The following is a 15,337-nucleotide window of genomic DNA, read 5'->3' on the forward strand; positions in this document are numbered from 1 at the left end:
CTCCCCCCCCCCCCAAGTACACTATTCCAGTCCTACCTGGGTGTCCTTTGCAACTTTTAAATCATTCTCCCCCTCCCCAGGGGCACGTCAAAGCTAGATGCGCCTCCTACGAAGACTGGTATGCTGAGGGGGGCCACTGAAACCGCTACAGCCGAACGCCGGAGGATGAACAGGGCGTGAGAGACGCATTCCTATGGGGGAGGCCCCAAGAGTCCTATATGTGGGGCTGGAAGGCAAGGAGAAGCTGAGAGTAGCAGAGCAAAAACAAACGTGGTTCGTTCACGTGGGGGATAGCTCTGGTCAGGGCCGGTTCTTGTGCTAAGCTCTGCTTTGAGGGAGATCTCCAGCCACCTGGTCAGGGTCTTCGCAGAAGGTTAATCAAGCTGGGCTGCAGGAGAAGAGCTGGATTCGAACTAAGCAGATCCTCAGAAACTAGAAAGATTTTCAGGGTACAAACTTTCAAGCCCCCCATCCTGTCGTGTATGTGTCAAAGGGAGCTGTGATTGTCGAACACTTATCCCCCAAAGATCTTGCTTGTAAAGGTGCCCGCTGGACACACAGTCCGTCCAGCCACTGGGGGTCTTGAGCATCCTCAATGTCAGACCCCGGCCAGAACTGTGCTTATGACCCCACACCCACCCAAACTCATTCCAGACACCAAATAGCAATTCTTGGACAAAGGTGGGCAGGTTCCTGTCCCAAGAAGTGATGCGCACACACATACAGTGGTCCAAAGATTGTTCATTTCTCTCTCCGCCGCACAACTGTTGCCATGTGTAACTCAGAAAGGTCAGCTGAGCCCCCAAGGAAATGTGCCTCCGTGGAAGGCTTCCCCAATGAGGGGACTGCAAGTGGAATGGAAAGAAATGCACACAACATGGTCACACACGACGAACACACATGCAAGATCCAGGAAACTCCAGAATCCCCCCTAAAGGCCAAAAAAAAGTCCGTCCCTCTCTCAGCCATCTCAAGAATGTCCACCCTCCAGCAAGCAGGCAACTGGCTCTGTCTGGAACAAAGAAACATGTGGAATGAGTTCTCAAGTCCTCAGGCTAAGGAAGTTGGAGGAGGCTGGGCAGCCTCTGCGGGAAGGGCAGGCCGTAAACAGGACGGGGCGCCTTCCGCCTGGGTCTGGGGCAGGGAAGAGCGTTCTCCAAGTACGTCTGCAGAAGGGGGCAGGGAAACATTCCAGGGGGGTCATCCCCAAGCCTCATTGCAGGAGACGGGCAGCTGCCTCTCAGAGCAGACAGCGCTTCCCCGAGGACCGGACCAGGTGGGCAGAAGCCTCGACATCGCCTTCGCTTCCCAGCGGGAGAGATGACTGCAGGCCAGCCCCAGTCTGCTTCTGCCAAGGGCCCAGTGGGCCAGCGGGAAAGCAAGTGGGAGGGGCCGGGGAGGGGGGAGGCGGGGCGTCCGGAGGAGTCAGAGGGTCTGGTAGTGCTGCCGCAGCCTCGTCTGCAGGTATTCGTGTGTCAGGTTGTGGCGGGTGATGATGCCGACAATCTGGAAGGCAGCGGAGAACAGGGCAGGGGTCAAAGGGGCCGGTTCGGACAGGCACGACAGCAAAAGAAAGCCCAAGAGCACAGGGCAACGAACCAGCCGGCAAAAATTCAGCGCGAGCACCAGCGACGCATGTCGGGACACGGCACCCTCGTTCCACGCCCTTAGTGATGGGATCTGAGGTGCCGACGGCAGAGCGAGAAACCAAGACATCCCACGCTGAAGCCCCCGGGGCAGAGATTAGGCAAGTGGTACCCTGGGACAGGCCCTTCTCAGTGCTGGCACCAAAACTCTGGAACGCTTCCCCCTGCTGCTGTCCTCAACTGGAAAGCCTTCAGTGAGCCCCTCTCTCTGCCCAGTGTGTCAACTGCTGTTTTTATTTCTCCCCATATGTCTTGTTTTAAGAACCTGGGTTTTTTTGCGTGTGGGGGCAGGGGTATTTAATGCGATTTTATTACGTTCGGCCCCTGTACGGAGCCCTTAAATGAAAGAGGTTGGACAGTGTCTCTCTTGGCTTGTGCTAGCGAAGCCCTTGGGAGAGGCGTCAGCTGGCAGGCAGGCATGCTCAGAGGCAAACGCCACGACCAGAGGCGACAGTTTCACACCCGATCTGGCCTCCCTCCAGCTGGCCGCATCCAGGCCTGAGCGAGGCACCTCGCCTCCCAAGGACTCCAGGGACTGCAGGCAAACCCACCTCCCCTCATCGGCTTCTTGCAGGAGGCTGGGGACACCTGGTGGCCTCGCCTGGCCGTGCAGATCAGCTTCAGCTCCACCAACAGAAAGCCAAAGGAGGCAACAGCAGGAGTGCCAGCTGCAGCTCTGGGGAGCACAGGAGGGAGGGAGGGAGGGGGCAGGCAGGTGCAGTCCTCCTGCTCATGGGCTTCCTAAGGTAGCTGGTCAGCCGCCCGGGATTCATTCATAAGATAGTTACCTTCATGGACCTTTGATATTAATGGACCCAAGTTACATGGCTTTAAATATAAGGTATAAAATATTATACGTAGTGAGCAGAAGACTTTGTTGGTATCTTTGAAAAAGAACCTATTAAAAAAAATAAGTTCACTGAGGAAGTAAAATATGAAAACGAGGTTTTATACCTAAGAACTCGTTCTTGTTGGAATAAAGTTTTTTTTGCCATCGCCAGCTTGTAAACTTCTTTCTTGTCTACTCAGCCTTCTATTGTTGGCCAAAATACTCTCAACTGGAAGAGGCATTCAGGTGGCCTCGGGTGGCAGGGCTTGCCAAAGCAGGCAGAGTGCACAACCCTAGTTCAGTCTAAAGCAGGGGTAGTCAAACTGCGGCCCTCCAGATGTCCATGGACTACAATTCCCAGGAGCCCTTGCCAGCATTCGCCAGCGAATGCTGGCAAGGGCTCCTGGGAATTGTAGTCCATGGACATCTGGAGGGCCGCAGTTTGACTACCCCTGGTCTAAAGGGTGTACGGCTAGACTCCCTGGAACGCTCCCCCTGCGAGAGCCAAAACGCACTCACCTCCCCGACGGCGTTCACCACCGGTAAATGCCGGAGCCCCATCGTCCTGAAGAGGTTGAAGACTTGCGAGACGTGAGTGTTGGGCGAAACGGTGAACGGCGACGGGTTCATGTAGGGGGTCACGTCCTGTCGAGGGGCGCAAGAGACTGTCAAAGCGGCTCAGGAAAGCAGATCGCCCTCCGCATTTGAGCCACACCAGACGGCTCTGGTCGCTTCACACGCACTTTAACCCGCCACCCCCAAAGCACGGAGACCGCCCCGCTCACCACAATCATCCTGGGGTTCAGCAGAGTGAGGTCGAGGTCATGGATGTCGGGGAAACGGGGGTAATCCTCGGCCATCTCCGCGTACGAGAGGCGCGGCTGACTGGCGCTCTGTGAGACGCAAACACAGACAGGGTGGAAGGTGGGAAGGGGCCGGCTCCACGGTCCCCCCCCTCCCATTTATTTCTGAATCGTAATGCATGCTGTAGGCAGACAGCCTTGGTGCTTTTTATGACTGGGGCCGTGAGGACAGTAATTGCAAACAAGTGAGAAAAAGCTGAAAACGTGGTCATAAATACAGGGAAGGAAGTAAAGCATTTTTGATTTTAGAAAAAGTAACTGAGAACATTAAAGCGATCCAAGGAACTGGTAAAAAGGGATCATTTAAATTAATTTGGGAAACTTTAATAAAACACCATTTTTAGATAGCAATAGTTGGGGAAGTATTATGTCCTTTATGTATTCAGTAAAATAAAATGTTGCTTTTTCCCCTCTCTTTGTTTTTGTTCTGATGTATCTATTGTTATACTCTTGGTATTCTTAGAAAGGAAGAGGCCCGTGACACAAGGAGCTGCTGGAGACGTCCCTCCAGAAAGGAGTCTGGATTTCTATCCTCCTCAAGGGAGGAGGGGCAGCGAGTGCGGGAAAGTCTCCGTCTCCTCCGAGGCAGGAACTCACCGACTGACTCTCCGAGTAACAAACCCCGCGGACGAGCAAGGTGACCAGCTGCGAGCGCAGGATCAGGCCGTGGAAGGTCAGCGGCCGGAAGCGTTCCTCCATGGTCCACTCTTCGCTGGGCGACTGGTCCGGGTAAAGGTTCGGGTAGGGCGTGTACCTGGGAGGAATGGAGCAGACTGAACCAGGGCTGGGGCCCCTCTCCGCTCAGTGTCCCGGCCTGGCAGACATCCCAGAATAAGCTTTTCATGCGTGGGCCTTCTCCGGGCTCACCTTCGCTCCAGCATCTGCTGCAACATGTCCTCCGTCTCTGGCGGCTCCTCTGTCACGATGTGGTCGTCACACACGTTGCGCAGTTCGCTCGACGGGTAGGATTTCATGGACTGGCTGCGCTTGCGCTGCTCCCCGGCCCTGGTGAGGATGCTGGATTTCTGGCGGGGAGAAGGGAAGGCTTGTTTTCAGCATGGTCCCACATGCAGCACTGCCCACGTGTGGCCCAAAGAGCAGCTGCACGAGGAGTTCTTCTAAGAAAAGGCCCACTGAGTTGCGTTTCTAAGAATAAACGGCCTTTGAATTAAACGTATTTCTTTGATTTCATTTATACCACGCCTGTCTCTCCAACAGGGACCAAAAGCAGCTTACATTCTTCTCCGCTCCTCCATTTTATCTACAACAACCCAGCGGGGCAGGTGAGGCTGACAGAGGGTGCCTGATCTGGGGTCATTCATTAAACTACCATGACGGAGAGGGAAGCTGAACCCAGGGCCCCAAGATCCCAGCCCAGCACCCTACCCCACACTGGCTCACCTAAAATAAACCTGGCAATGAAAGCAGCTGAAAGGCAAAGATCCCTTGTCCTTTGCCCCTTCTGAATTCTTCTCCCGCCCCCAACCTGGACGGCCCAGGCAAGATCGATTTGGGCAGATCTCTCAGCCATTAAGCAAGGTTGGCCCCGGTTACTATTTGCATGGAAGATCAGGGTGGGGTTCTTGGGCACATCAAGTGGCACATCAATGCCTGCGCCTCGCCTCCCCCCCGCGACACAGCGCGGGGGGGGTCACCTGTGACTGGACAGTGGTTCACACACCCAAATCCACAATCCTCCTTTCCACGCCTCAGCCAGAAGCATGTGCTGGGACATGAGGATTTGTGTCCTGCACGCAAACAATCTCCTTCTTCCTCCCGGCAACGGGGCCAGAGCCTCACCTTGAACTTGATGTTGTTGCTGACCAGCTGGTCCCACTTCATGAACTCCCTCTCGTAGGCCCGGTTCTCGGTGACCACAGGGAAAGCGTGATGGACCGTCGTGCGCAGAATGCTCACCAGCGACTGGATCCGGGTGTGGGGGTACACGTACATCAGATTGGGCTCCATGATGTCGCTGGCTCTCAGCCTGGGGGGGGGGGCGGGAAGGATGATTAGCCCACCGTCGGCTGTGCCCGTTTCTCAGGGACAAGTTTCAGCCTCCGGTTAGAACTAGCAGGAGCAGGTGAGCCGAAGGATGGACAAATGGACGGACGGACTCACTTGTCCATTTCCACTTCCGTTTCCCACTCCAGAAGCGGCACCCCTCGCAAGGTCACGTGGATGTCGTAGATGCCCTTGTTGAAGAAGTCCCCGGTCCACTTGGCAACCTGCAACAGAGAGGGAAAGGTTTGCCACCAAGGTTTGCTCTTCATGCACTCCCGTACCTTTGGCCTCACCGGAATACTTTGGAGAACATACCCCAAGCAAAAACCCTAGAAGGAGGCGGGGGGGGGGGAATAGGGTCTCACCATGAGGGTGACCATGATGGGGAGCCCGTAGCTGATCTCGTTTGTGGATTCTATCAGGATCACAGTGAGGCTGATGGTCATGCGGACCACCCCGCCCAGGAAGGCGGCAGCTCCGATCAGCGCGAAGGTCCCCGAATAGATGTGGTCCAGGCCGATGTAGCTGAGGGGGGCAGAGAGAAGAGGGGGCATCAGGCCTGGGCGGCAGAGGCTGCAGCCCCGCGATGCCAACCCAAAGCGACGGAGGGCACCTTTTGAGGAGGTTGGCCACCAGGCGTCCAAAGGCAGCTCCGCAGAGCAGAGACGGCACAAAGAGGCCGCTGGGCACAGAGATCCCATAAGTCCAGCAGGAGAGTAAGAAATAGAAGAGGAAGAACAGAGAGAGCGTAATCGGGCTGAAAGTACCTGCAAGGCAACCGGGGAGAGACAGAGACGGGCTCAGCAGGGGCTGCCCTGGAAGGTCTGCCCTGAAACAAGAGGCCACGCCCCTTCTTCAAAAGCTCCGCCCCCTCCCAAAAACCCTGCACTTACAGAAGCCCCCAGAAGCACTGAAGCCGTCGGATCAAATAATACAAAACAGATGCTTATCGCCTCTAGAAGCGTAAGTTAATTTTCGTTAAGGGAAAAAAATCACGTAGATGTAGATTCAGAAGTAATTCATTTTAAGCTTACCAGGAGATCTGCTTCCCTCACAAGCTTTTAAGGTTACATCAAAATCCCAGTCAACGCAGAAGCTGGCGGAAACCCCAGGAACAACTTTTACTGCCCACCCCATTCTGATTTGCTGGTGTTGACCGTGTGATCTCTCCTGTTTCAGCCCTCAACCAACCTTTGTCCCCTCTCCTAAACTGGCCACGATCCGATGCAGCCTGAGGCGTTGGTCACAGGGTCAAGAGAACCCACAGAGTATCCCACCCACTCGGTTCCTTCGTGTTGATCGCTGCACCAACCAGCCCCACAGTTTCCTGTCGAGGCGTCCACCCCATCACCAGTGAGCCCCGATATGCAGCCAGACGCTCAGCCAGACCCCAGCCGCAGCCCCCTCTCTGCCGCCCCTCCCGCCCAAGCCCATCTGCCCTCGCGCTCACCCTCCTGGTGGAAGAGCTGCAGGATGGCCGACTCCTGCGGGTTGAAGAACAGCGTTGCCATGTCGTTGTAAGTCTCGTTGGGGCAGAAAAAGGTCTTGATGCTCGAATTCACTTCTTCAGAGGAGGAGTCCTAAGAACAGCAGCCAAGGGCACATGTGGTATGCCGGGATGAGCGGAACCGGACCACTTGGAGGCAAAGATCTCATCACTCTCCGAGAAACTGCACTGGCAAACCACCCTTCTCTCTCTCTGGCTTTGAAAACCGCGCCGGAATTCAGCTGTGACCTAGCGGCACTCTGCATCCCCGCATTTTAGTGAGCACGTGCATGCTTTTTCACCCAATGACAGAGGTCTCCCTCTCCCTCCCTGCAGGCAGCACCAGAAAATACTGCAAGGGCGACCAGAAAGGAGGAAGGCTACAGCTTCATGGTCCAGCCAGCATGAGACAAGCAGGCACAGATAGGGCTCGCCAGACAGCTCTGCTTCCGGGTGCTGATTAAACTGCTCAGCAAACAAGTCCTCGTGCTCCTCTGAGGCCTGCCCCCGGGGGCTCACAGCACGCTCGCTCGGCCGATTACCTGCAGGCCCAAAGAGCTGTTGTCCCCGTGGCTGGCGGAAGACATCGGGCGGCATTCCCCTAGAACCATGGAAGCGACAAAGACCACAAGGGTGGTCGTTAGACACACCAACAGGCTCTCCAAGACTCTGCAAGCAAGAAAGACAGACAGAGGCCATGCAGGGAACACCCACGGCTCAGAGCTGCCTGCTGTGACCCGTCCCTTCGGAGGAAAGGCAGCAGGAGAGGAGGGACCGGCCCCTGGGGGCTGGGAGGGACGAGGCCGCTTCAAGGACATGCCTGGAGACCCCGGGATGCTTGGGAGGCCAGCTGCCCTCGCCCCTGGTTCACAAGGGTGTGTGTGTCTGGCATTGAGTAGCGGGTTGGACTGGATGGCCTGCATGTCCTCTTCCAACTCTATGATTCTATGATACCCCTAATCGCTCAAGAGCTGATGCGTATCATGCCTAACGGGTGCCGTCTGACGGGGCCTTTTCAGCCTAGAGGGCTCTTACGGCCTTCAGGGCCAAAATGTGGAAGGAACTATTGGCTCTGCAAGGGGACTGGCCAACCTCGGGAGGGGAGGGGGAGGCGGAGAAGGGTGAGGTGGTGTTCTGATTGGTTCATGGCCATCACCTGACTCGGCTGGGCCAAAAACTATATAGCTGGCCTAAGAATTTGGAAACAAGGGACTCGCTTGGATTCTGAAGGACTAAAGGCCTAAACCTATGAACTGTTGACAGCGACACACGGAAACGCTTGTGCTGAGGCCTGCACTTGCATGGAAGTCCGGTCTCACCGTCTGACGCAGCGCTGACTGTGTTACGTTAGACCGTCAAGCGAGCATTTCTTGTTTTCTGAGCTGCCTGATATTAGAGGCTCGTGTTGCTTATTGATAAAACCATATTTTTAAATTGATTCTCATAAACTCCGTATATTGGCTGTCCCTTGAGCACACGTGCCCTGGGAACCCATGGATTCGGTTTTGGAGTCCTTGTCAGGGGGAAACAGCCTGGCAAATGCACCGATATCGGTCTGCTCAGCTAGGACTAAGAGCCACTTGGTTCGAGGCCAAAATGCACCCCTGAGACTGGCGTTCCCAAGCAAGCTCTACTGCCAAAGGCCAGGCAAACCAAATCAGATTGTGGCCGAACAGGTGGGGAACGCATCCAGGTACCTGACCAGCTTGGGCTTGGGGTGCACGTTCCGCATGCGGTACTTGGCCAGCCGCTTGTTGATGCAATTGAAGGTGGCCCCCAGGAGGCCCCCCACGACCCCCATCAGGATGAAGAAGCCCAAGTCCACGACTGTCCACAGGTGGCATTTCTTGTCTGATTCCGAGCACTGGAACAGAAAGTGGAAAGAAGGGGGGGGGGGGATCAACGCACAATAGTCAAGGCTTTCCACTGTCTCCCCTCTGCATTTCGGAGGGGGAACGATTCCCATGGGTGTATAATATTTTTGAAACACCCAAAAGGGCCGGAGAAAGGCCACGCACCTTAAACTCCCCAAAATTCAGCAAACCTGGGAGCTGGAAGGAGCCCCAGCTCCCAAACTGAATTCCAGACCGAAAGAAATTCAGAGTGAAGGTGGCAGACATGGAGCAGAACAGCTGCGGGAGGAGATGGAATGAGAAGAGAGTCAGAGAGCTGGTTCTTTAGCACCTGATGCCGCTTCCCTGCCAAGGGACTCTGTGGGGCCCCCAAAAATTAATTAAAAAATAAAGACAAAATTTAAAGGGACAATCCGATGCCATGGCTCAGGCATGGAGCCCCCATTTTGCATGCAGAAGCTCTCGGGTTCAATACACAGCACCCCCCAGTTAAAAAGAACGCATGTTAGGGAAGGCTTCCTCTGCATGTGATCCTGGGAGCCACTGCCAGTGGAAGCAGACAAGTCTGAACGGAGTTAGAACCGGGGTCCCCAACAAGGTGCCCACGGGCTCAAAAAGGTGGGGGACCCCCGCATTAGATGACCGACCCCTGAGCGTGTCTGTTGGACACTCACCACTTTCCACGTCAGCCCCTGGTTCCAGAAGGACGAACCCTCCTCTAAGCTAAACAGCGTGCCCCCAATCGGGGCGCCGAAAGCTGCAGCCACCCCAGCAGCAGCTCCTGCGGACACAAAGTCCCTTTTGTCCCTAATCAGAGAGAACAAGCAATCAGAAGGCATTCCGACGCTGGAGCCAGAGGGCTTTGGACACTGACGGGGAAGCTGTGCTTGTGTCTGCCAGCCGCCTGGGAGCACATGGGCAGGAGAGAAGTCCCTCTGGGAGTCTGCTTAGGCGGGCTGCCCCTCACCCTCCTGCCTGCTTCCCTCCCCTGAACCCCTCCCCAGTACAGTACCGTACCTGTCGCTGCGGAAATAGGGGAAGTTAAACTGGATCCTCTTTAAGGAGATGCTCTGGAACTGGAGAGATGGGGGAGGAAAAAGAACAGAGAGAATTTAAGTTTCCCAAAACCAGCTAAAGCAGGGGTGGGCAAACTGTGGCGAATGCTGGCAGGGGCTCATGGGAATTGTAGTCCATGGACATCTGGAGGACCACAGTTTGCCCACCCCCATCTAAAGGATGCTAGGAGGACCCTCCCATCTCTATAATGATTCGCAACAAGATTTAGTAATCCAAAGCATGTGAAATGGGTGCTGAGTTCGGGTTCCTCCACCGCTCTTTGAAACTTCTAATTCAGAAGGGTCTGCTTGCCAGTCAGACAGGAATTAGGCTAAGATTGACAGGGGTTGCCCCACTCTGATTAGATCTTGGTCCCTCCCCCAAGAACTGGCAAAGCCAGAACAGACTGAGCGATCGTGCAAATTCAGATGCGTGACGCCAACCAGCACAATTCGAGGAGGGGGAAGAAGTGAGGTTTTAGGAAGCGCTGGGGGCTTTGCCAGTCGGTCAAAATGGGGTCCTGCTGCAACACTCACCTGAGGCAAGCCGGCCCCCACCACGGCCCCGCTGTGTATCATGGGCCCTTCCTTCCCGACAAAGAGACCTGGAGGGAGAGACAAAGCTCAAGACACCCTTTGCCCTCTACAAAGATTGCCACGACTGGACAGACGTCACAACACGTCTCCCGCCAACACGCAGGGAGAAAAAGTACCGGGGGCCTCTCGTACCTCCGGCCACACTGAAGAGCACGCCGAGAGCTTTGCACACCAGAGTCCGGAGCCGAACGATCCCAGGCACCTTCACCCCGTTCAGGTAGCATTTGATCTCTGGGATTCCAGAGCCGGCAGCCACAGGCTACAAAGAGAAATATTTTTTCGCACTGGGTGGGTTTGCCGAGGAGGGCCAATGGGGCGAGGGGGGGGGGGTTGAAAGAGGAAGAGGAACTTTAAAGGTCTCTGTATCCAACGGAGGGGATTTTCAGATGGCCTGACCTGGAGAGCCTTCCAGGCTACTAAGCAGTGAAGGGGGACAGGGCTGCGAGGTTCTTGGCTGCTGCTGGAGAAGCACAGAAACATTCTGAAGCGACCGCACAGATCCTGTCATTATGTGGGGAGCTTTCCATTAATTGCTTAAACGCAAACTCTCAGCAGCTGTTTCAGGCCACGGAGTCAAATGAAAAGCAATGTGGGGGGGAAAGAAGAATTATTTTATCATTTTCACTGTGTTTTAATGCGGACCCTGCTCAGGCAGAAAGGGCAGCACACCTGCTCAGGGTTACCTGGATCAAGACGAGGAGGCTGGCCAGGAAGATGAAGGTCAGGTTGAAGCCCAGCAGCTCCAGCAGGGAGACGGCCAGGCAGCCCTTCTCACTGCATTCCTCCACCGCTGCGGGAGGGGAGTCAAGGAAAGGGGTCCAGCCGCCTGGTCAAACCCTTGCCCAGGCGAGACTCCGGCCGCCCTGCAGGCCAGGCTAAGCAGAGACTCCTGAGCTTCTTCCGACAGCCGGGTGGGGCGAGCTGGCCAGATGGAGCCGCTCAAAGCCTGGAGGCTTCTGAAGAAGACGGGGTCAAGCTGACCCACCCACCCCAAGGCCCGACAAGAGCTCCCCAACGGAGGGAGGATACAGCCCTGCACCACGCGGAACTTGAGCTGGGAGAAGAGCCGGACAAAGAAGTCCACAAAGAGGCCCACCTGCAAGCGAAGAAACAGAGGCCTCCGGTGAACAGCCTCCCAAACTCCACCCAGGCCTCCTAGCAATGGGATCCAGACTGCTTTTCCGCTCATCCCGCTTTCCCACTCTGCCAGATGAGCGGAAGAGAGCCCGCTGCGGCTCATCCCGGAAGTGCCGAAACACAGACCTTAGACGGACACCTTACCAGCCCCGTACAGACTCCAATGGCGAAGACCATCACCCACTTCACTGCTTCGTACCGCCGAGTTTTCTGGAAGGGCGGAGGAGGAGAGAAAGGGCAGACCAGTGTTGGACTGGGCACACCAATATCACAGCAAGGTCTGTGTACACCCAGCCTGTATATTTCAGTGGCACAGGGAAAGCCTGCGCAAGTCAGAGGTGAACCTCTGATTCGCCCAATCAATTTTATTTCTTTTTAAATTACGCTTCTATCTGTCATGGGATGGCACTACCTGGTCTGTCTCTCCTGCCAAAGGTATTCTGCTCATCGGATCCAGTCCAGAAACAGGTTTTCCACACCAGGACTATGAAGAGGTGGGGCCGACAGGGAGGGCTTCCTCCTTAATCCACCTCCTCATGGCTCAGCCTGGCCCCTTAGAAATTCTCTCTGCCCGCCTAGCCGACTGGCCTATGCCACGTTGCCCGTGACTCGCATTCCGGAATTCACACACACACCCTATTTGGCACCAGCTGATCAGCAAGGGGGCATCCCTCCCAGGCCACTGGCAGTTCCCAGCTGAAACTTCAGGTGACCCCTCCTGCCCCTTCCTCTGAGGGGCTGAAGGCTGAAAGGGAAGGCGGCAAGAAGTCCTACCCTGTTATCGAGACTTTCCAGCACTTCCAGGTAGGGTTCGTTGACGCAGCGGTCGTAGTCCAGACTCTGGAAGAAGGCAAGACAAACACCCCGCGGTGAAGCCACCCCATTCGCGCCGGAGGAGAGAGACTGACATGGGTGGGGACAGATGGGGATGCTCAAGCACGGAACTTCCCCACAAAAGCTTCTGAACATTGTTTGCTTGGCACCAGCAAGTGGCTAAAAGAAGGGCTCGTAAATGGGAGCAGAGACTGCGTGGGGAGGATCGGGGTCTCTTGGAGACCTTCAAAGGAGCCACATCGAATTGAGACTGGCTCTCTGAGCGTAAGCAAGAAAAACATTCCGTTCAAAGCTGCGTTTCAGTTCTGACCCTCCTGGCAAGGTGTCCTGCAGGCCTGCCACTAAGCCCTGAACACACTTGAGGGAGTGAGGGAGCAACTAGGCCTGCCTCAACGCAGGAATACAAGCACAGAGGGATCCCCCAAAGCTACTCAATCCCTAGTTAGTTCACCCCTATGAAAGCGGTCACGGAAACACTCCCCTTAATCCCCTCCCCCAGCATCCATTCTGCTAATCCGAGCCCCTCACCTCATAGTCCTTACGTGGGAGAATCTCGTCATCTTCCTCCTGAGTTTCTCCAAGGATGGTCTAGGAAGGAAATTCAAGATTTACAAGCCACACTAAGCCAAATTACACAGGAAACAACTTTGCTCATTGTGAATAGACAGCCAGTGTGCTATAGAGGTCAGGCTGTCAGACTACGATCTGGGAGACCCAGGTTCAAATCCCCGCTCTGCCACTGAAGCTGCTTGGGTGACCTTGGGCCAGCTACACACACACACACACACACACACACAGCCTGACCTACCTCGCAGGGTTGTTGTGAGGATAAAGGATATTGATAGAGCATGTCATCATCATAACAGCCCATATAATAACAGTAACAGACCAAAAACAAACAAAAAGGATTTCCAGGGGTGCTGGGTCATTAACATTAAAGCCTGATTTGGCAGCGGGTTCTTGGTATGCGCATATGGAGCATTGTGAACGTTCATCAGAGCCCGGTGCCTTTTCCAAAGGGAGAGCATGCCTTATGCCACCCCCAACACCCCTTCAGGTTCTTTCTCTAAGCAGGCTTAGAGAAAATGCATTTGCTACGTCCAGCACTAACCCTGAGAACGCAAGGAACCTTTCACCTCATTCTCCCGTGGGGGTGCTGGCGGGGTCCTCTGAATTTACAAACGCATGAAGCTATCAGTCCAACCAGATGCGCTCTCCAAGGTCTTAACTAGAGACTGATCTCTCCCTTCCCTTGTCACTGACGATGCTGCAGATGGGACCTGATGCATGCAAGACTCTCCTGCTCAGCGCAGGGCTTCCCCCAAAAGCACCAGCGAAGCCCAACAAAAAAGCCAGTGAAGCACTGCAGGCGATAAACGTCTGCACTATGAGAGGGACAGGAAAAGCACGGGAGAGCAGACAAGATGGAGAGAAGTCCATGGGTGTGAAGGCAAGGAGCTCCACACAACCAGGATAATGGAGATGCTCAGGAAAAGGACGTGACGGGAGCCAGGCTGGCCGGCCCACGCCTGCCAAGGGAAGGGAGCTCGCCCACAGTGCTGGTAATGCTGACTCCATCTGCATTTCAATAAAAGAGCTGCAGCAGCGGCAGGCAGCCCAAGAGCTTGCCGGGCCTTCATCAATGCCAGAGCTCTGCCGAAAGAGGTACGCAACCTCATTTACTGCTCGCGCGCCTACACTGAGGCGTTTCTCTGGCTTCGTCACCCTACAGATCTCCTAGCCTTAAGGGTACTGTAAAGGCCTCCCTGAGCCACATGGAAGAAAGGCTGTTTGTCAGGATGGAGGAGAAGCCACCTCTGCTGCAAGGCTCTCCTCAGAGGCATGCAGGAGTCTGGTTTTGTATATGCACATGAATTACACAGGCAACCATTTTTGTGCATTTGAGGAAGGGGAAGAATCTTGAGTGGGTGCTGTCAATCACAAACGCCTTTGAGCAAGTACCCTGACCTAAAATGCTAAATAATCAGCGACACCAACAAGGCCTTAAAAGCTGCTCAATGTTTCCATTTCCACCACCCCCACCCCCAAAACACACACAAAGCAAGTGCCCCTCAAACGCCTCCCTGGGTGCATCTGATGCAGGCATGCGTAGTCAAAAGGGCTGTGGAACACCGCTAGTGATGGGGACAGAAGAGAAGAACGCTGGAAAGGTCTGAAAAAGCGCTCCAACTATGCTCAAAGGCCCTCTTACCCCTCCACCCCTGCCTACTCCATTTGCTTTACTTGCTACTCCGTCCTGCAGGGCAGGCCCCTCCCGCCCTTAAACCGCTCTCCTTGAGCAGGCTGCCTTCCACCATGCAGGCCTAATGCACCCACATAAAGAGGAGATGGTTATATTGACACTGACACTGTTCCGTGTAAATGTTCCAAAATGTTGTCTGTAAACCGCCCAGAGCCGTAGGGCAGGGCAGTATAAAAATCTAAATAAAATAAATAAATTTAGCGCATTTAGAACGAAAAGGAGGTTTGCAGAAGGAGAGATAGGAAGGGCCCTCTGCACATGCTCAGACTCTACCAGCAGCCTCTGAGGGAGCCTGAGAATGCATCCTCTCCTTCCCCTGCAGCTCCAAAATTAGCCTTGCGGGGGGGGGGACCCGAAGTTACCAATACTATTTTTATTAGCATTGTTTATGCTTTCACGTAATTGGACGTGTCTTTATAAGGGGGGGGGGGTTGACAATGACAGCTCTTCGCCACAACAAACCCCGACAGGCACTCTGCACATGCCCAGAGGCACCGTCGCCGAACCCACCTGGCGGGGGGAGGGGAGAGGAATGGGGACCCGGCGACCCCCCCGCCCGCCTTGCCACCTTACCAGCTCTTCCGGGGTGCGGGTCTCCCTCTCCCCGCAGCAGCAGCAGCCGCAGCAGCCCGCCCCGCATCCCGCCGCCATCTTGCCCCACTCCGCCGCCCTGAGGGCCTCGGAGCCAGACGGCCTTCGTGCGCATGCGCGCCACGTGACCTCCCCGCTTTATTTCCCCCCCCCCCCGACTACAGAGCTCGGCGGACGTG

At 55.2% G+C, this 15,337-nt stretch overlaps 1 protein-coding gene across 1 annotated transcript; it reads right to left on the minus strand.

Moving 5' to 3' along the window:
• Positions 1-723: 723 nt before the first annotated feature.
• On the minus strand, positions 724-15,281 carry CLCN6 (chloride voltage-gated channel 6). Its single transcript, XM_077312647.1, has 23 exons — positions 15,141-15,281; positions 12,833-12,892; positions 12,245-12,310; positions 11,615-11,680; positions 11,363-11,429; positions 11,017-11,123; positions 10,466-10,592; positions 10,274-10,341; positions 9,699-9,757; positions 9,356-9,488; positions 8,847-8,960; positions 8,526-8,692; positions 7,371-7,497; positions 6,793-6,922; positions 5,956-6,109; positions 5,708-5,867; positions 5,460-5,566; positions 5,139-5,325; positions 4,206-4,363; positions 3,936-4,092; positions 3,261-3,368; positions 2,995-3,120; positions 724-1,506 (listed from the first exon to the last, which is right to left on the minus strand). Exons 1-23 carry the CDS (start codon positions 15,216-15,218, stop codon positions 1,426-1,428), a joined length of 2,607 nt encoding a protein of 868 aa, XP_077168762.1. The 5' UTR covers positions 15,219-15,281; the 3' UTR covers positions 724-1,425.
• Positions 15,282-15,337: the final 56 nt, after the last annotated feature.

Source organism: Paroedura picta, chromosome 15 (assembly GCF_049243985.1).
Source record: "Paroedura picta isolate Pp20150507F chromosome 15, Ppicta_v3.0, whole genome shotgun sequence".
NCBI classification, from domain to species: Eukaryota; Metazoa; Chordata; class Lepidosauria; order Squamata; family Gekkonidae; genus Paroedura; species Paroedura picta.